This window comes from Salvelinus fontinalis, chromosome 2, assembly GCF_029448725.1.
Source record: "Salvelinus fontinalis isolate EN_2023a chromosome 2, ASM2944872v1, whole genome shotgun sequence".
Taxonomy (NCBI): domain Eukaryota; kingdom Metazoa; phylum Chordata; class Actinopteri; order Salmoniformes; family Salmonidae; genus Salvelinus; species Salvelinus fontinalis.
In genome coordinates, this window is record NC_074666.1 from 9,420,103 (window position 1) to 9,441,814 (window position 21,712).

At 42.4% G+C, this 21,712-nt stretch overlaps 1 protein-coding gene across 9 annotated transcripts in view; it reads right to left on the minus strand.

The window, feature by feature from the left end:
• The window catches only part of LOC129811394 (adenomatous polyposis coli protein-like), a 45,261-nt gene that overhangs the window by 19,671 nt on the left and 3,878 nt on the right, over positions 1-21,712 (minus strand). For 2 of the 9 annotated variants that reach the window (XM_055862730.1, XM_055862705.1), the window contains exons 1-7: positions 17,219-17,407; positions 10,636-10,788; positions 3,226-3,310; positions 2,949-3,144; positions 1,837-1,945; positions 1,549-1,662; positions 692-775 (exon numbers count right to left, since the gene is read on the minus strand). In XM_055862730.1, the coding sequence (XP_055718705.1) occupies positions 692-775; positions 1,549-1,662; positions 1,837-1,945; positions 2,949-3,144; positions 3,226-3,310; positions 10,636-10,770 (723 nt within the window). In that variant the 5' untranslated portion in view covers positions 10,771-10,788; positions 17,219-17,407. Of the gene's footprint in view, positions 1-691; positions 776-1,548; positions 1,666-1,836; positions 1,946-2,948; positions 3,145-3,225; positions 3,311-4,904; positions 5,437-10,635; positions 10,789-16,089; positions 16,165-16,367; positions 16,677-17,218; positions 17,408-21,712 lie in introns of those variants that run through there. The other 7 variants (XM_055862683.1, XM_055862692.1, XM_055862677.1 and 4 more) reach the window with 7 other exon arrangements.

Genomic DNA, 21,712 nt, shown 5'->3' on the forward strand with positions numbered 1-21,712 from the left:
ATCAGGGTCAGAAGTTATAAACCTGGAAGGAACAAGAGTTGTTTCCAGCATTCTAGTGTTCTTAGGAGCCGCTGTAAATAAATGATGCTCTTGTTTAGAGGAGCAGAACACTGCAACATGATTGAATGAGAGAGGACAGTGTGTTCAGATAAATCACCATATTGGATCAGTAACAAAGCATTATTGTACACTTGTCCATGTGACATTTCTCTGTAATGCAGGGATGGAGGCTACGCATCAATCCCCACTGCATAGAAAGGGGAATGGTGCAGTTAGCGCACCCAGTACAACATGGAGGATTAAATGGATATCAGCAAATGGGATGGCTGACTGACATTGCACGACACTCAGATGTAAGCAGCTTTTGGTTCTTTACATGACTAAAAGCCAACAAACTGTTCCCACAGAATGCCTGTTGAAATGGAGATGTCCACACAGGCCAGGCATTAGCCAGAATACAGAGAAAATATTGCCAGAAAATCACTGTAAATACATTTAGGGCTGATTTCCCAGACACAGATTATGCTTAGTACCAGACAAATCAAAGGGCATTGTAGTCATTTTGAACAGGAATAATGTGTCCGGGAAACCAGCCCTAAATATATTTACAGTGAGATATTCTGTACCTCTATTGTTTCCGGTAGGTACATTCTAGTGTATTACATCTGAGGCTGGGGTGAGTATCACATACCTCTGGTTCTGCAGGTGGAGACTGGACATGCTGTTGGATCTTCAGTATGTCCTTCTCTATCTGCTGAATACGAGTCACCCTCACCTGAAACACAGCAGGACATTTACAGGAAGCAATCACTCAGAGGACGATAACCGGATATTACAATTACCAAATCAAATGTTATTAGTCACATGTGCCGAATACAACAGGTGTAGACCTTACAGTGAAATGCCTACTTACGAGCCCCAAACCAACAACGCAGTTTAAAAAAATACGGACAAGAGATGAAAGTAACAAGTAGTTAAATAACAGCAGTAAAACAATAGCGAGACTATATACAGGGGTTACCGGTACAGAGTCAATGTGTGGGGTCACCAGTTAGTTGAGGAGACTGGACATGCTGTTGGATGTAACACTGACTGAATTAAAGCATTCGTAGATGCAGACCAATGTTGTAGAATTTTGTCATTCTAAGTCAATTTACTAAATGTTCTACCTCAACTGCCTACATATCATCCTACTTAATCAGTATCCTTACTGACCATTCTGTTCTTCCTGTGTGTATGTTTCCTAATCAATGACTCATCCTATACATGTCATTTCTCTACCTGCTCTCCCTTTCATTTCACTGTATGCATTCATATTTTTTTTTATTTGAACCTTTATTTAACTAGGCAAGTCAGTTAAGAAAAAAGTATTATTTACAATGACGGCCTACCGGGGAACTAGTGGGTTAGTTAACTGCCTTATACAGTGGCAGAACGACAGATTTTTACCTTGTCAGCTCAGGGATTCGATCCAGCAACCTTTCGGTTACTGGCCCAACGCTCTAACCACTAGGCTACCTGCCGCCCCAAATTCATCTCATCCCTGACCTGTGCCCTCTTCTCCATATCCTGGCAGGTTCCCAGCTGTTTCTCCATGGCGGCTCTGATCTGCCTCGCCTCAAACTCCAGTTGCCTACGGGTCATATCCGTCTGCAGGGAGAACTGCTGCAACCGCAAACAGGATCAACAGACATCAGGATTGGTGAAACGTTGAATATTTAATAATGCAGAGAAGATAACTGCATATTGTCAGTTATGGTATATTGGGAGTATCTATAAGTCACTATACTCCATCCCAACACACGGCATAATGATGAACGACAAATAAACACTTACATTCTCAGTCAGTGGTAGGCTGTCGATCCTCTTGGTGAGGTTCTGCAGCTGTGCGTAATACTGGTCCTTCTTCTTCTCCTCTTTCTCCAGCTCCGCCATCAATAAGAACCTGACAGGACAGACAATCGCACCAATCAGAGTCCAAAAGTAAAAAACAAAATATTTTAAAAAAACAAAAAAAACTGCCCGAAGTCAGACCAAATAAACTATAATCAAAGACCTAAGACAAAAACACATATACAGCATACCAGAATAAAACAGGGTAGGTGTCCTGAATACGACCGCCTAATGCATCCTGTCTGTGACTAATGCCAGGAATACACTTTGCAAACTAACAATGTTAGCATGATGTACTGTGTGCTGGAAGCCCTCACACTGCACCATTGCACTCATAATGTGATTTGGCCGGGAAAGGCAAACCACTCATCAATTAATTTAATTTTTTTATTTTACCGTTATTTTACCAGGTAAGTTGACTGAGAACACGTTCTCATTTGCAGCAACGACCTGGGGAATAGTTACAGGGGAGAGGAGGGGGATGAATGAGCCAATTGTAAACTGGGGATTATTAGGTGACCATGATGGTTTGAGGGCCAGATTGGGAATTTTGCCAGGACACCGGGGTTAACACCCCTACTCTTACGATAAGTGCCATGGGATCTTTAATGACCTCAGAGAGTCAGGACACCCGTTTAACGTCCCATCCGAAAGACGGCACCCTACACAGGGCAGTGTCCCCAATCACTGCAGTGGGGCATTGGGATATTTTTTTTTAGACCAGAGGAAAGAGTGCCTCCTACTGGCCCTCCAACACCACTTCCAGCAGCATCTGGTCTCCCATCCAGGGACTGACCAGGACCAACCCTGCTTAGCTTCAGAAGCAAGCCAGCAGTGGTATGCAGGGTGGTATGCTGCTGACAATATAATATTGAAGCAGTAAATCACAGTGGATGCATCCCACATGGTACCCTATTTGCTATATAGCCTGAAAGGGCTCTGGTACTGCACTATGTAGGGAATAGGGTGTCCTTTGGGATGGAGACTAAGTATAGCCTGCATTACTCAAAGACAAACTAATGTGAAAATACAAAATAATTCAAGCAGGAGCTCACCTCTCCTTCTCCAGCTCCTCCAGGTAGCCAGCGCTATCTCTGCCCCCATTGGACAGCCCTCTCTTGGGGAGGGACCCCAAGGAACCCATGGGGCTGGGGCTGCTGTCCTCTGAACGCCCAGAGCCTGAACCCTGCATGGAAGACGGCTGAGGTCTCAGCTTCACCCCTGGGTAAGTGTTAGGATCCAGGCTAATTTCTACCGGAGGAAGGAATATCAGGTTATTTAATAGAACGCATTTCAATCAGCTAATTCTGTCACCCCATGTGTGATGCCTACCTTTCAGTCTTTCTAGGAGATCGATTTGTCCGGATGAATCGGTAGAGTCTTCTTCAATGCTTCCCTGTATGTGTTTCAGCACCTCCTGAAATACAGGAAAAACAATCGGTTTTAATGTATTGTTTGAAAACACACAACCGCGAATAAGAGCACTGAACAACATCTAGGTGCACACACACACACTTCCAAAGGAAAGAACAGCATTGTTCTTTTAGTTTAGAAAAAAAAAAAACATTTAAGCCACAAAAACAAAGTTAAAGTCCATTCACACCTGAAAAAAGTCAAGCCAAACCTACTGACCCCCCCCCCCCCCACCATCCCATTCCAGAGACAAGGAACCGGTGGTTTGTCATGCTGCCTGATGGACAAGGTGGAACAGTGAGAGGAAAAACATCCAGCCACCGGCTTTGATGTACCATCAAAAACCAAATCAAATTAAATTTGTCACATGAGCCGAATACAACTGGTTCAGAGTTTACCGTGAAATGCTTGCTTATGAGCCCTTCACAACGATGCAGTTTAAAAACCATCATTTAAAAAAATGGTAACGCAAGAGGAATAAAATACACAAGAATGGAGCTATAGGCCTCCCGAGTGGCGCAGTGGTCTAAGGCACATCACAGTGCTAGCTGTGCCACTAGGGATCCTGGTTCGAGTCCAGGCGCTGTCGCAGCCGGGCGTGACCGGGAGACCCATGGGGCAGCGCACAATTGGCCCAGCGTCGTCCGGGTTAGGGGAGGGTTTGGCAGGCCGGGATGTCCTTGTCACATCACGCTCTAGCGACTCATGGTGCCGGGCCGGGCGCATGCACGGTGACAAGGTCGCCAGGTGTACAATGTTTTCTCTGACACATTGGTGCGGCTGGCTTTCGGGTTCAGCGGGCATTGTGTCAAGAAGCAGTGCAGCTTGGCTGAGTCGTGTTTCGTAGGACGCACGGCTCTCGACCTTCACCTCTCCCGAGTCCGTACGGGAGTTTCAGCAATGGGACAAAACTGTAACTACCAAATGGATACCATGAAATTGGGGAGAAAGCTTACTTTTTTTTATTTTTTTATCCAGTACTGTATTGTAGGTTGGACCCTAAGTCTCTCTGTTCCTAAAGAGCATGCCACTAATGGCTTTCTAAGAACTGACCCCTTGAGGACATCAGTGACTTTGCCCTGAAGGGAGAGACGCTTTCTTTAGACTTGATATTGTTCTCAGTGTACTCTACTCTTCAGTCAACCAATGACATTGCTATCCTTGAGCACTTTTTCTCCTCCTATGGACATCATCTCCCATCCTTTCAGATAAGCTCTCTACATAGTCATATACACATCTTAATCTTTAGCCTTTTCACAGGCAACCAACCCAAAGACATACAGTAGCAATACATTGTTAGCTGTAGGCCTACATCCACAAATGCAAAAAAATAACTTGGTATATAGTGGGAAAAGCAGCCTAGTTAGGACATTACACCATTAAAATGATCAGTCTCAAAATGGAACTCTGAACCCACTTGAACTAATATACAACACATTATGAAGATCTTACAGATCTTGCTCCCTCTACGGTTTGTTTAACTACGTGTCCTGTCCATAATCAGTTAACCGCTCAGCTCTACAAAACATGACTGGAAGAAGTTCATGAACTTGATTAGCCTATTGAAACTGGCTTGTTGCAGGAGGACTAATACTTACCACAATGAACCTACAACGGTGACAGAGTGAAGGGTGGAAAGGCATACTTCCGGAGGAGAATAATAAATCCAGCGTTAAAACTAGGCCTATAATCGGAAGGATACAGCATAGCGAACGAGAGGCTGGATACGATCATGTCCATATAGCTCAGGAATCCCAGAGTACAGTACTACCGCTGTAGCAGCAGTGGTAGTCTCCACAGCAGGCAGAATCCTTCAACCAATCTGGACTTTATATTAACTGCAAATTTGTACTGTGGGTCATTAAATCAAAAGTTAGTTAAAAGGTATTACCAGGTTGAACAGTTCGTTAGCTTATGTTATTTTTCAAGTGGAATAGAAAGAGTAGTCTCCTGTCCTCCAGTGAGTCCGAGAGGAGAGCGAAGCATCAGAGCAATGTCCGACGACACAATATCCGGCGACAACACGGCTCCCGCTCAGAAAACAGAACAGGGTTTTCCTTCCACCCTGCCTGTCCCGTCTCAGTCAGTCAGAGACCAGGGGCCATCAAGAGGCTACGTCCATGCAGCTGCTTCCCCTTAGATTGAAGGGTTACTCACAACGTAACCAACGCATGACCCGAACGGTCACAGTGTCTGCCAACCTCTACACTGTGACCTCTGACCCTGGCCCATGCATCGATGAGCAGGCTGAAAGGGGGTCAGACGGGAGGGCTGGACGGCAGGAAACAAAAACACACAGCCCTGACTGTGTGATGCGCTCTCTCTCCCTCGCTCTGTAAAGCATGTGTGACGTCTAGACACACCACACAACGGCTGCATTATCAGGCTGGGATCATATGATAAAGAGCCCCTCATTCTATTCACAGCAGTTCCAGGCAAAACCACTCCTCTATTCAACCATCGGGGGTGACGGACATGTTGTTGCTAACGTGAATAGAATACAGCTCATTTATAACGTAGACTACTAGCTGACCGTAAATTCAAGACCAAGAGGAGAATCCATATAGATTGATCTGGACTATAAAAAGACCTATAAAACAAATAACCATGGGGTCATTGAGAGTAAATGTAGGAAAGTACAAAACAATACAAATCAAGTCTGAACTTCAATTAGTTGGATAACCAAATAAAAAAGGAAAGTTAACCTTGAAGCTGCCACATCCATACCAAGTCAAGTTGTCAACTCTCGTTAAATTATATTTTTAGTCAACTGCTGTCCAAGTCTCAGAATTCTGGATCTGTTTGTTCAATCCGAAATGGGAAAATGGACACACTCTTCCCCAATAAACAAATCCAACAGAGAGACCGGCTAGAATACCAGTGTTTTGCTGCAGTGTTTGAGTGTCCTGCATACCCTTCACACACACACACACTTCAGACAGGCTTTAAAATGTCATCCAATACTCCTAGTAACTCAAATCAATGCTGTAAAAGTACTCATCTGCAGAGCCAAAACCCACCCAGCATGCCAGGGTCTCTCATTCTCATCAGGCTCCGGTTTCATCTGAGCTGGGCTCCCATGAGGCCCTGGAGTTTGTTTGTTGGTTGGCCTGTGAGCCCGGTTGGGGGGGGGGGGGGGGGGGGGGGGGGTGAACCATGCTATGTCCGGCTTTTGTACTGCACCCTGACTGGAAAAAGATAGACTGTCCTTGAGAATGCAATATCTTTGTTGTTGTTATGCATGTGGTGTGTAATAAGGAAAAAAATAAGCATTGATGTCAAGGGAAGGCAGGCCTGGAGGGTTTAAATTAGAACACCAATGTGTGAAGTAACCTTACTAACTAGGCTGTGCTTAACGAGAGACCCAGAACACCACAGATTCCTGTTGGGTAGTTTTAGTATGATAGTCCACCAGAAATAAGAGTTATCAAAATAGAAAAAAGCACGGTAGAAATATAGGAAAAAGGGGTGTTCTGTTTTGTTCAAAAGCTATTCATTGATTGGAAACCCTTAATTTCCATGTCTGAAACTCCTTGATTAAACTTTTCTGCTAAACAAAGTGGATTCATAAAAAACTGAGGAAATTCAGGGCCCCAAATATTTTACACTTATGTAAGTAGCCAGGTCTGAACTTTTCACAATAATATAAAGTTCCAAGATATGCGTTAGGTAGAAAGCTTAAATCATAACCTGTCTGATCTGAGAACTAAGTCTGTTTCAACACTCCCAGTGGCAGTATTACACTATTATGTTGTGGAATGAGCCACTAGTATGGATCCCACAAAAGGCCATTTCAATTTCCCTAGTAACTTCTTACTAGAAACTTTGCCAGAAACTTGAGATATAAAATGCAAAAATGTCACTTTACAGCATCCCTTTCCACATACAGGATGGGATGACTGAGGATTTATAGAGGTTTAGTGCTCATCTAAAGCTGTAGGGTTTATGTTAGAACTGGGTTACATAAGATGCAAGTACAATTCGATGTGTCTTCGTGCGTGTGTGAGCGCACGAGCTCGTAAACATCATTAATGAACTGAAATGGAGCTCTTGTTGTGCTGTGTGTAATTGGCTTGGTGTGTAGGAGAGAGGAAGCCTGTTCAGTGCTCATTGACGGAGATGCTGTTGTTCATGCTCTCCTCTGGTCTCCCTGCAGCTGTGAGCATGTGACAGCCTTTATGCGTCCCAAATGGCACCCCATTCCCTATATAGTTCGCCCTATGGGCCCTGGTCAAAAGTAGTGCACTATAAAAGGGAAACATTGTGCCATTTGGGACGCAGACCCTGAGCCCCGAGGAGAGAGGAAATGTCTGGATGTCGGAACTGAGAGAGGCGCATTCATCAGATACAATGAGAGGAAGGGAGAGAGACGCTAAAAAAAGACAGCTTTTCCCGACGTGCAGAGGGAAGGGAGCGTCTCAGAGCGAGCAGTGTGTGTGTGTGTGTGTGTGTGTGTGTGCGTGCGTGCGTGCGTGCGTGCGTGCGTGTGTGTGAGCGAGCAGCCTACGTCGATCTAAACGTGCCAGAGGGAGATATGGTTTCTGATGAATATGAGATTGATTAGCACAAAGGGAAAAGGCGGACTGTCTTTAAATCTCATCCATTAGTCATAAACAATATCATTATTCACCCCCTAAATAATCTCATTATTTATGATTAATCTTTTATGATCTCAACATAATCAGTTCTCCCCTGTAAGGAATACTAACAGGCCATATTTCTACAAGATAGGCCTAATAATTCTCACTTGGTTGCAAATGATAAACCTTCCCCCTATTTAGACTACATAGAAACATTGCATTACAGTACTTTAGAGTTTATTCTTACTTAGGCTACCATTAACCAACAAAACAGCCCACTTACGATAAGCATTAAGCTAAACTCTATTTAGTAACCATTGCAGGATGCAGGAACCTAACCTCCAACACTATAGTTCACAGTCCAGGAAGAATTTCTCAACAATACAGGTCAACACAATGGATGGCGTCGTTGCACCAAAGGCAGAAATTATACTTGAATATATTTTTTAAATCATTCTCTCTCCTTAAAGAGTTAAGCTAATGCCAGAGAAATCCCTAAGCCAAACCCAGGCTTGTTCTGTATCTGCAGCAGCACAAAGGGGTGTGCAACAGCCACCTCCCTCCAGCATGAAATATCAGACTGCAGAGTAGCAGGTAGCCTAGCCCTAGGCTTACTAAACTGACTGAGTTGGCAGGTTTTCCATTTGAGCCAGAGCGGATGCAGAGGCAGAGCAGAGCTGATGGGCTGTATTGTTAATAGATAGCTTAGCAGCAGTGCTGAATGTGCCAGTCTAAGGGTAGAACCAGCAGACCCCACCGCCCCCACACACCCAAAAGTGAGACTGAGGCAAACCTCAAACCCAGCTCCAAACCTACTGAGATAAAGGATGCATAATCAGTGTTAGGCTACTCACATAGTAGGACTCTCCTCAGACAAGGGCAGAGCAGACCCCCTCATTTAAAATGCCCCAAAAGTGAGAGAAAAACCTCAACCAGCTCCAATGCTACTGGAATATGAACAGTCTTAATGTGTCAGTGTTACTCACATTAAGACTCTCCCCAGAAATTACTAATACTGACTAAGCCTGCACCAAACATTACCTCACCCAGTCCCAACACGCTGTGAGTCCTTCCACGGTGACACTCATTCCCTCATTACCAGGAAACACTCTACAAAAGCAACTAGGCATTTTAATAGATCAGAGTATCAACCCCTACCCCATATCCCCTAGGCATATTAATAGATCCGACAGGATTACATTGGATAGGTGTAAGCAGTATGGCAACAATTCCACCTGGTCTATCAGACATCTAGATGGAGCTACCAGCCTATTACCATCCTGTCAGATCTACACAAAGGGTAGGCTAGGGGTTGATTTGTGATTGAGAGACGGATTTGCGGTCTCTTGTCCTTAGTTCCTGGGATAATGAGTAGTCCACTACATTCACTCGTACATTTAAGAAAGTAGTGCTCCCTAATGTGAGGTGGCACCACTCACTACCCAGGGGTGCATTGTGGAGTAGAAGACATTGACAGAGATAGTTGAGAACCCAAATGTTCCTGTGAGAACAGAAAAGCCCTAGGAGTTTAAATCACCTCCCGAAGCCTCAACCTGCCAGGTCACATCATCCAATTAAAGCAACGGCACCTAGCAGGCTGGTACATTCAACCCCTCTGTGTGTGCGTGTGTGTGTGTGTGTGTGTGTGTGTGTGTGTGTGTGTGTGTGTGTGTGTGTGTGTGTGCGTGTGCGTGTGTGCGTGTGTGCGCGTGTGCGCGTGTGCGTGAGATTCCGCAGCCTAGCAGCTCTTCTCATGAACAGAGTCCAAGACCGTGTCTGAAAATGTCACTAACTGCCAAATCGCTCCTTCCTCAGTCCTTGTTTCCTAAATTCCTATGAAAATGCATTGGAGGAGAAGATCCAAGGGGCCTCCCTCAACCCCCCCATTTTCCTATAAGATTTGAGAGGAATTGAGAAAACGAGGACGACAGCTAATAACGTTTTCAGAGACAGACCGACTCTGGGCTGCAGATAGGGAGATTGAAGCTGAGGGGCTAATTCGAGTGACAATACAGGGGAATGTGTCGGGAGAGCGAGAGGCCTGTGAAGGGGTTTTGTGAGACTGTCGACAGGATGAGGAGGATATATTTATTTCTGTCTTGGATACTAGTTAACATTATCTATCCATGCTACATCATGGGGTCTTCCTCGGTAGCTAGGCCTATATTGAGAGGGGGCGGATTAGAGTCTAAATTCTTTCTAAACTTCAGCAGAGCACTCAACCCTAACACCTTACTTCATGCATATTGGTTGTTCAAAGCTGGAAGACAGACTATGTTCTAAGATCTTGCCTAAGGAAATATCCCACTGCTGTGCTTGATGTAGCCTACTGAGTGAAGCAATAACTGGGACAAACACAGCAACGACTGTAGCGTGAGGCAGCTTGATGTACAAGTACACCCCATGGACAGGACGCCTTACCCCAGATCTCTCTCCTTAATGCGGAGTGCCCATTTTTACAGTCTTTGGTATGACTCAGCCAGGGATTGAAATCACACCCTTCCAGTCTCAGGGTGGACACTAAGGACACTGAGTTGGTACAAGCATTTGAGTGAAGAGGAAAAGCTGGCTTGTGTTCAGTAGACATGAAACAGAAACGCTTTGTCTGTACTTCTCCAATAAGAAAAGTCACATAGCTAAATGTTTTGCTACATGTACCATAATTAACACGACCTTTGACCCAATGTGCCATAATGAACACGACCTTCGACCCAGGGTTCTTAGTGTACCATAGAAGAGGTCTGATTACCTTCATATTGGAGGCTTCCGTCTCCAGTTTGGTCAAGTGGTTGGAGTTGTCCTCAAGCTCTTGTCGAAGGTTGGAGTTCTCCATCTTCAGTGCCTCCACTTGCTTCAGCAGCTGATCATAAGACGCTGCAGCCATCTTGGACTACCTCTTGACCTAAGGACAAGGACACATTAACAACGGTTAATAAGGTTGAATCAACTCCTACTAGCACTGGAAAATTTCCCATAAAAACAGACAGACCGCCTCAATCACAATTAAATCTGGAAGCCTACATTTGATTGATGGATATACCGTAATTTCCGGACTATAAGCTGCTACTTTTTTCCCACGCTATGAACCTCGCGGTTTATACAACTGTGCTAATTTATGTTGTTTTTTTTCACAAGAATCATGCCGCCAAAAAAACTGAGCACCGTCACATAATGTGACGTAAATCGAGCACGCTCAAACTTGCCATCATTCTGATTACCGTAGTCATTTTGTCACCCTCATCATGGCAAAGAAACGGAGAAATGCATGTGATGCAGCTTTCAAGTTGAAGGCGATCGATCTGGCTGTTGGAAAAGGAAATAGAGCTGCTGCACGGGAGCTTGGCCTTAATGAGTCGATGATAAGACGTTGGAACTGTGCAGATCCGACTGAAAGCCAAAACAATCGCCACCGCAATGAAGTTTGACTTTCTTGGTAGGCTACTGTTTACTGCTATTTATTTTTGTTACAAGCCGTGTTTCGTTTAAAAGCCTATTTATTTTTGTTACAAGCCGTGTTTCGTTTAAAGGCTGTGTAAAGTTCATTTGTTTCAATGTACCGGTAGGCACTTGCGGCTTATAGACATGTGCGGTTTATTTATGTACAAAATACATATTTGTAAAAAAATTCAGTGGGTACGGCTTATATTCAGGTGCGCTTAATAGTCCCACAATTACGGTAATTAACTTTTTATGGCTGCAGGGGCAGTATTGAGTAGCTCTGATTAAAGGTGCCCATTTCAAACGGCCTCGTACTCAATTCTTGCTCGTACAATATGCATATTATTATTACTATTGGATAGAAAACACTCTCTAGTTTCTAAAACCGTTTGAATTATATCTGTAAGTCAAAGAGAACTCATTTGGCACAAACTTCCTGACCAGGAAGTGGAAAGTCTGAAATCGATGCTCTGTTCTACTTCCTGCCTATACATGGGCATGATACGTATTAGTATACGTGCACTTCATACACCTTCCCCTGGATGTCAAGAGGCGGTGAGAGAAGAAATTTCGTGTTTATCTTGGTCTGAAGTGGAATACAAGCTCTTTGTATGACGTGTCCACCCATTTCCTGTTTTCTGGATAGCGCGGAAGGGGACATGGATTTGCCTTCTGTTTAGCAGCCGTTATAGGCGACTAATATCTCCGGCTTTGATTTTATTTGATACATGTGACCATATCATCGTAAAGTATGTTTTTTCAATATAGTTTCATCAGATGATTGAACATTTTTCGGGAGTTTTGCCGTGTTCCGTTCTCTTCCGTTTGTTGACATGGAGAGCTTTGTGCCACTTGGCAAGTGCGCTTGCTAAATCGAGAGGGAAAATGAACGTTCTAAATCCAAACAACGATTGTTCTTGACAAAGAGACACCTTGTCCAACATTCTGATGGAAGATCACCAAAAGTAAGAAACATTTTATGATGCTATTTCATATATCTGTCGTGCATGTGAACTAGTCGCCGGCGCCCAACTTTGGGGTACTCAGCTATACCGAAGCTGGATGTCGCAATGAAGTTATTTTTTAGAATTCTAACACTGCGATCCATTAAGAACTAATGGATCTATCATTTCCTATACAACATGTATTTTTTAGTTATGTTTATGAATAGCTATTTGGTCAGAATATGTGTGTCAGAAAACGTGTCAGAAAAATATCGTTGCTGTTTATACGTTGTGGAAAAAGTAGCTAAGTTAGCACAATGTGTAACCACTGATTTCAGCTCTAAATATGTACATTTTCGAACAAAACATAAGTGTATGTATAACCTGATGTTATAGGACTGTCATCTGATGAAGAATATCAAGATTAGTCAAAAAATATATATATTTTACTGGTTTGTTACGATCGCTAACTTTTGCTACTGGGAAATGGCTTGTCTTTCTGGCTATTGTGGTAAGCTAATATAACGCTATATTGTGTTTTCGCTGTAAAACACTTAAGAAATCGTAAATATTGGCTGGAATCACAAGACGCCTGTCTTTCATTTGCTGTACACTATGTATTTTTCAGAAATGTTTTATGATGAGTAATTAGGTATTTGACGTTGGTATCTGTAATTATTCTGTCTGCTTTCGGTGCAATTTCTGATTGTAGCTGCAATGTAAACTATGATTTATACCTGAAATATGCACATTTTTCTAACAAAACATAGATTTATTGTATAACATGTTATAAGACTGTCATCTGATGAAGTTGTTTGTTTGTTGGTTAGTTTGGCTGGTTCTTGGTTAGTTAGGTTGGCTTTGTGCATGCTACCTGTGCTGTGAAAAATGTCTGTCCTTTTTTTGTATTTGGTGGTGAGCTAACATAAATATACGTGCTGTTTTCGCTGTAAAACCTTTTAAAAATCGGACATTTTGGCTGGATTCACAAGATGTGTACCTTTCATTTGCTGTATTGGACTTGTTAATGTGTGAAAGTTAAATATTTAAAAATATATATATTTTGAATTTCGCGCCCTGCACTTGAGCTGGCTGTTGTCATAAGTGTACCGACGTCGGGCTTGCAGCCATAAGAAGTTTTTAAGCTAGGCTACATTATGGTCAGTGGTGAAAGTGTCCATAACACAATGTCAATTAGTATCCAGCTCTTCATAGAAAATGGGCTTTAAAAAGCCTTGATACATTCATAGCACCATTTCCTTTTCCATCACATTGGCAAATTACAGTTCAGCAATGGTTATAAGAATTAAAACCTTTTTCAATCAGAGAGGCAGGACTTAAGATGAGGCCAGTTGCTCAAGGGCCAAAGCAAGTCACATTAAAACAAAAAGCAGCACACAAGATTTTATGAAAAACGGTTGAGAATTAGATCTGGAGAATAAGAGTTGTAAATGTCTTACATGGCTTTATGTTAAGATCAATTCACACACAGGTTTTAAAAACATTAGGCTTGTGAATAATTCACGCCTGGGCAGATTTTACAAGCCGTGTCAGTGGTTGGACTGCTTTACTGCATAGATTTTTTTTAACAAGGACTTTGATCAGACAAACGGTTGTTGGAAGAAGTGGATCATCGTAATTACAATAACAGTTCAATAATAGCATAGTTATTAGCCTACATTTTAGCAAAAAATATAGAGAAACATTCATTTTGTTTAGATGCAAGAACAAAAAGAGGATTAAATGCAAGGTCCAATTTTTCCAATCTCCAGCTGACATGGAAGCCCAGTCCACCACTGTGAAGCTACAGCCAGAGCACAACGGTGCCATACCATCTCTTGCCATACCACCTGTCAAATGGTTCATGGCCAACTACCACTGATATCCCTCCACTGAAATTTCAATGCACATGGCATTGTCTAAACACCACAAAATCCAATAGATTTTAACCTTATATTTTCAATATTAACCACATCCTACAACACTGATAATCCATATCATGTTCACTGACCACATCTGTACAATTTAAGCCTAGGCCAAAATGGGCACGGTTTACACTATACTCCTTGTTAATACAACTAAAAATCTATGCTATCTACTGCAACCAACATTTGCAAGGACCATACCACAGAGACTGTGCATTGCATATACTATGAGTAGGGCAGGCCGTGGTTTACTAATGTGTTAACTTGGGTTTCTCTGAGAGCAGCTGAGAAGAGAGGATCTAGAAGACAGAAATGTAGTCAACCAGCTAAGGGAACACCATTACTCACGCAACACAGAGCCCCCTACAGCCCTGTGAAGACAACTCTACATGACAGAGGGACACTCGTTCGTCTTGCTGAGGAAAAGTTTTTATTTTTAGATCATCCATCATGGAGAGGGTAGGTGGCAAGCAAACGGGGATGATAGTAACTGGATCACAGAGGTGGAAAATGTATCACTCTTTGGTTACCAAATGATCAGTGAGTGACATGTTAAATATCAGCAAAGGCCTTGGCATGAAGGCTTACTCTTTGGAACTCTTTAGCAATGCTACCACTATAGCAGACTCCGGCACGAGCATACAGACCTAACTAACCTTAACAGTGGCTTATATTACCCCCTGGTCGACATTGACTAATCGATTAACTTCACAGTGCAATATTAGTAATTCAGAACCATGATATTGGTTTGTTTGACACAATGTCCTGGTTCCCTAGACTAGAGTAACATTTGTTTGCCAAAGATTCAATGAAGCGCCAATCGAATTCAGTGAGTCAATTAGGCTGGGTTGATTGGGCAGTGAGTCTGTCCCAAAATGTCAATACTGCCCTCACTAGGCTGGATCCTATACACAGGATGGGTAGAGAAGAACACTCGCAGCATTCCAGAACCACCCTGTGACTTCTGTCAATGCACTGTCTAATGAACACATAATATATCAGGGTTCTACATCTATTGATGCAAAGGGATAACCAAAATTGGATCGGGGATGTGTATTTTTTTTTAAAGGTTATTTTATGGATACACTGCCACTTAATGCATTTACATTACAGTGGAGAACTGCAGAAGGTGAGCCAAAAGACAAGCCCCTGTTGGCAGATGCAGACTGAAGTACTTCAATTGGCAGCCATTTTGGAGATTCAATTCTAGCCTACGCCATAAAAGAGAGAGCTTATCATCACCATCATTTAACAGCCAGCGTCTACAACTGCTGACTATGAAGAGTGATGGGATACAGAATGAGGTTGCAATGCTACAATGATCATTGTACTGTGCCCCAGTGTAATATCAACATAAATTCTATAGTATTATAGTAAAATATGGCTGTTATAGATATCTGGCAGGAAGGTAGAATACAGTTACACAAATTGTATTAAAAATTACACAAGCCCGTAGGCCTATATCAGTTTCATAATTGCATTATCAATTACGTCAACATCCACATCAGTTCATAATCGTATTATCAGTTAGACCCATCTGCATGAGCTCCCTGTCATCACCACACCATTTCCGTATTAGGCTACGTCTCCTGCCCCTTACTGTACAGTTTTAACCTATATTTCACTAAATGAATTTCCTCCAGATATTATACTAATGCGCTGTTATTTTAATTAGACTAGTAGACAACATTGATCGCTCTTCCTCGGTCATTCACTAGTGTGCAATAAACGCAGAATAGGTCATGGATGAAAACAAAATGTTTTTTTAGTACAAATAAATTCAACTGATACAATGTGTAGGCTGTAACTGTACAATACAATGTGTAGGCTGTAACTGTACAATACACACAAAGCTTGCAGGTAAAAAAAAATGTTAAAAATAATCTAGAATCTTACCATGTCCTCTCCCTCTGCATCATGTAGCTATACACCCACAGAACTCAGCCCACTAAAAATCAGTCAGTAATATCTCTAGATAGAGAAAACAAAGCAACACAACATTGAACAAAGCAAACCGCTACTGGCACCATATAGGCTAAACCTGTCAAATATTGCCTACAAAAGGGTTTGAAGGGGGCGCGAGCGAGAAGAAACACGAAGGGGGAATGAACAAATGAATGAAAAGAACAACAGAGCAGGGGCTGAGAAAGAAGAGGACTGCATCCTTTTTCTACCTCATGAATATTGCATCAATGTTCTCAAAATACATCCTCCCCTTAAATTGTCTAATTCTGAGTATCCATTTTGCAGGTTGATGCTTCCTGGTGCATTAACATGTATCATGAAAATGACAAATCCTCCTTGTGTCCAATTCTCTAAATTAACATCTTCCTCTCTCGAAAATGAGGATTCCATCTTGACACGATAAAACAACCAGGCAGGCGCTCACATTTACCTTACGTCTGGCAGTGAACGTAGCACTGCACTGGATGGATGATGCTTTTTGTGAATCTGTGAAAGGGTGTGTGTGAGAGAGAGAGAGACACACTAGGGATGGAGACCCCCCCCCCCCCTCAGCAGATAGCTAAACCAGAAAAACCCCAGCAGTCAGCTGCTGAGCGACAAATGCCCTTCCCTTGACACCACAAAGAAAAAGTAGGCAGACAGTGGTGTGAGCTCACACACACATACACAACCCAACTAACCCAGCCCTTCACAGCACAATACAACCAGGGATTAACCAATGACGACTTCAACAGACGACACAGCCACTGTCAGACTGACCCCATATAGCAACCCTACAGTGTCCAAAGAAAGACAGCGTCGCACAGTCACAATGACACATCTGCTTTGTTGGAGCATAACCGGTAGCTAGGCTAATCAGAAGTCTCTCCCTCTCTCCCTCCAAAACGCTTAGCGGCTACGCCTCGCTATTCACACAAACACACCATTATTCCCCCAGGAGCTCCCTGCCTGCCCCTAATCCCCATTAACAGACAGAATTTTTAAAAAACGTCTCAATTTTTGTCCGTTGTAGAAAGGAGAAGTGGGGGTCTTTTCAATAATTGACAAAGCAAAACCTTACCCCATTTCGATAGCAGTGACAGTGTCCATCCCATCTCCTTCTCAAATGTGTCCGATGCTGAAAGCACATCCAGCCAGCAACCGGTCACATGACCACTCGGTACAGCCAATTGCCTGGCAGCGAGGATCAGGCAGGGACAGCCCTGTTCTGCTGTTTCCGTGGCTGGTTCTGCAGTGACCAATGCTGGCTGGCTTCCAGCTCTGTGGCACAGCTGCTTCTCCCAGCCGACTCAATTAGGGCTCTTATAAAGCGGTGAGGAGGAGTCTACCGTGTCCGGATGGGAATTCACAATTTTCTGGACTCAGGTTCAAGCAAATATCATTTTAAGCTTTGTTTTACTGTTGAAAATGACATCTGATTTCAGGGTAGTATGTCAAGTTGCTCTCCTTAAATATAAGTATTCTATTTGTTTCTGAATTGTTTAAATCAAATATTTCCCCTGCCGGCTCCTGATATCAGGGCATAAAAACTACAATCAGTCTCCTGAATTAGCCTAGTGCGCATACGTGCGCCCAGCTTGTGCACATGCGCACTAGGCCCAAACTCTTTTCCCCTGGCTAAACTAGCTGGCTAGATGAACTATGCTAGTTTTCGTCCTCATTACCAAACTTCATAAATACTCGAGACTCAGCTCCAAAACTCCTTTGCTGGTTATACAATAAATCTGTAACTTAGAAATTTGCTGGAAAGAAACTTACTTAAACAATGTATTGATTTATTGTTTGGTTGAATAGTTTTACTGGTTCGAGATATCTGTTGTAAGATGACAGTGGCAAAGGATATCATTGCTACTTAACTAGGGCTGTCCCCAACAACAAAAAAATCTTGGTCGAAATCTTTCGACCAAACGATTGGTACACATTTTTTTAAATGTGTATTTTTCCCATATATATAGACCTATGTGTTTTAATAAAATCAACTGTATGCACTGAGCTTGTCTGATGCTTTAAGTGCACTGTTTGATTAAATAATTAAGACACAAATGACCGCAATTGATTTGATTGTGTCAGACGGGGCTCAGACTTGTTGCACTATGTTAAAAAGTGCCTGTGTGACTAGCACCCGTTGTCTTTCTCTCCTCTCTGCTGCAGCGACCACCACAGAACATCAAGTGTTTATCGCGCTGTCCGTGTTGCTGAAGCTGTAACATAATTACAGCCATTTCTGACTGAAAAGTTCTGTTATCGAAATCTCTCATTTGTTTAGGGAAAGAAAACATTCCCTATTCCCTCAACCCTTGCTCTCTTTACGCGGCACATGTATGCATCGCAATCCATGCACGTGACCAATGGGGCCTGACTTAGTCAATCATAATCACATCAAATTGGTTACAACAAACTCAGAACACTAACAGCATAATGGATGCAGAGGACGTGACAAATAAACTTGAAACAGGGGAATGTTTACTGGTTGCTCAGGGCGGAAAGTGAAATAAAGTGTGTGTAAAAAAAAAAATATTAGTTGTGGAACCTACTGGCGATCAAAGAATGTAAACAATGAATGTAAATACCAAATAAATGATAAGCATACCAGTGTTATAAAAATGTTTTTTGTAAAGCCTTTATTACAGCAAAGACTAAAAACAGTTGAATGCAATTGCTGACATGGAACGCTTTATTTATTGTTTAGGCTAATTATTCTAGGGTCGCTTTGTTATGTTAAAACTACAAATGCAACATGAGCTAAAAAAAACTAATTTTCCACACACAAAGCTTAATTATCTAAAATGTTGTGCATAAATGTGTTTACATCCCTGTTAGTGAGCATTTTTTCCTTTGCCAAGATAATCAATCCACCTAACAGGTGTGGCATATCAAGAAGCTGATAAAACAGCATGGTCATTACACAGGTGCACCTTGTACTGGGGACAATAACAGGCCACTTTAAAATGTGCAGTTGTGTCACACAGCACAATGCCACAGATGTTGAGGGAGTGTGTAATTGGCATGCTGACTGCAATAATGTCCACCAGAGCTGTTGCCATAAAATGTAATATTAATTTCTCTTCCATAAGCTGCCTGCAACTTCATTTTTAGAGAGTTTGGTAGTACGTCCAACCGGCCTCACAACACGTGTAACCACGCCAGCCCAGGACCTACACATCCGGCTTCTTCACCTGCAGGATCGTCTGAGGGGGGGGTGGGGTGTTGCTGAGGAGCACTCTGTCTCTAATATTGCCCTTTTGTTGGGAAAAACTCATTCTGATTGCCTGGGCCTATGCCCACCCGCTTGGCCCCATGGGATATGTAGTGATTCTGCCAACACAGCCAGATATGTACGCTGTCTTGTACCGTTAACTTTTTTCAACTGTATCATATTTGTTGATTAAAATCGGACTTTATTAATATAAATGAGTAATCCAGGAATGTCGTGAGAAAGCTCGAGAAAATCCGAGAGCCCTGAAGGTCACACCATTGAACGGATTGCAGGGGGCGGAGGTTAAGAGGGCACCACACACCTGAAAGCAACACAAAATTAACCCCCAGAGAATCAATAGCGACAAACACAAATATGGTGCAAACACCCAGGACCAAAACCAAACACTGATATAACAATCTGCACAATTGGGTTAACCATCCCTTATTTTTATTTCACCTTTATTTAACCAGGTAGGCCAGTTGAGAACAACTGTGACCTTACGCTAATAGGAGATTTGCGTATTAGCTTAGTCAGCCTGTTAGACAAAGGATCTCATCATAAACTTTGTCAGACAAAGACAACATCAGACAAATAAAAACATCTGCAAAGTTGAATCGTACAGAACAGCCTAAGAACTAAAAGAACACACAGTTATAGATAGCTCTGTCTTATTGACGTGGATGTCGATTAAGGCAGCCCCGCACCTCTCTGATTCAGAGGGAGGATAAATGTGAAAGACATTTCCGTTGAAAGCATTCAGTTGTACAACTGACTAGGTATCCCCCATTTTCCTTATTGACCACCTAACTGCTAGCTAGCCAGTTAATATAACTTCTCCCCCCCCCGAAATGTTAGCTAACTAAGTTAGCCATGTTATGAATAACACTCATCTGCTGTTGACATCAGGATACGATGAGAGCACTAGTTAGCTCCAAAAGTGGTTAATAACTTTGGCTGCATGCTGACAGTGATTAGACATCCAGGTGCTAGCTACACTACAAGCATTTTACCAGGTTCCCTTGAAGCAATTGTAATGACAGTCCACCACAACATACCCGAGAGTCTCCTGATTAGCAACAGGTAGTCTGTTTAATTTTATTGTGTATTAAAAACAGTTTGAGATCATTGTGAGGGGGATTTTGCCGGTGGTTGAATGGGGAATAGGGCTTCCCAGGAAAATGTTGTCTGAGGTAACCAAGGGGGGTAGGACTTAGCAAAGTGTCAATTGACACCTGAGTAAATAAATACATTTCCAATAAATACTTGACATAGCATAGGCCTACATAATTGGTTGTGAGAGAGTGAAAGCATTGACTGACTGCCTGGAAGGAACCCGCTAGCTAGCGTGGAAGTCAAACACATTCCCCTGTGAGATCTAATTCCATAACAATAGCAACCCCATGCCCAGCTCAATAGATACCCATCATGTGAGTGGAAGAGCACAGAGAGAATACTGGATGTCCTGGCCTTCACAGCAGGACCTGGGTTCAGGAGTCTTTTCCTGTCAGGAGGAGCTCATATGCCAACAAAGCAGAAAATAGTACTAAAGTGTTTAGGCTATAGACTGATGCTGTTATAGGATTAGGGCTATAGCCAGATGTTCTACAGGGCTCTACAGTGCAACCATTTTACACGCATATGCGCATAAATATTTAGCTGGGTGACCTGACATGTTTATTTTGCAACACCCGTGTGCCTAGAAAAATTAAAGATTCTAGCTTTAATACAATATATTTTCCCATTGTGTTGCTAAGTTTTTCATTGTGTGGCTACATTTTTCAACTTACGAGATCTTCAATGTATTGTCAATTTCTGGCATGGAATAGCCTTCATTTCTCAGAACAAGAATAGACTGTGGAGTTTCAGAAGAAAGATCTTTGTTTCTGACCATTTTGAGCCTGTAAATCGAACCCACAAATGCTGATGCTCCAGATCCTCAACTAGTCCAAAGGCCAGTTTTAATGCTTCTTTAAATCAGCATAACAGTTTTCAGCTGTGCTAACATAAGTGCAAAATGGTTTATAATGATCAATTAGCATTTTAAAATGATCAACTTGGATTAGCTAACACAACATTGGAACACAGGAGTGATGGTTGCTGATAATGGGCCTCTGTACGCCTATGTAGATATTCTATTTTTTTTTTTTAAATATCAATAACAAATCAGCCGTTTACAGCTACAATAGCCATTTACAACATTAACAATGTCTACACTATTTCTGATCAATTTTATGTTATTTTAAGGCAAAGAATTTGTTTTCTTTCAAAAACAAGGACATTTCTAAGTGACCGAACTTTTGAACGATAGAGTAATTGTCTCCTCCATCTTGGATTCACAGCGCCACTGTTGACTAT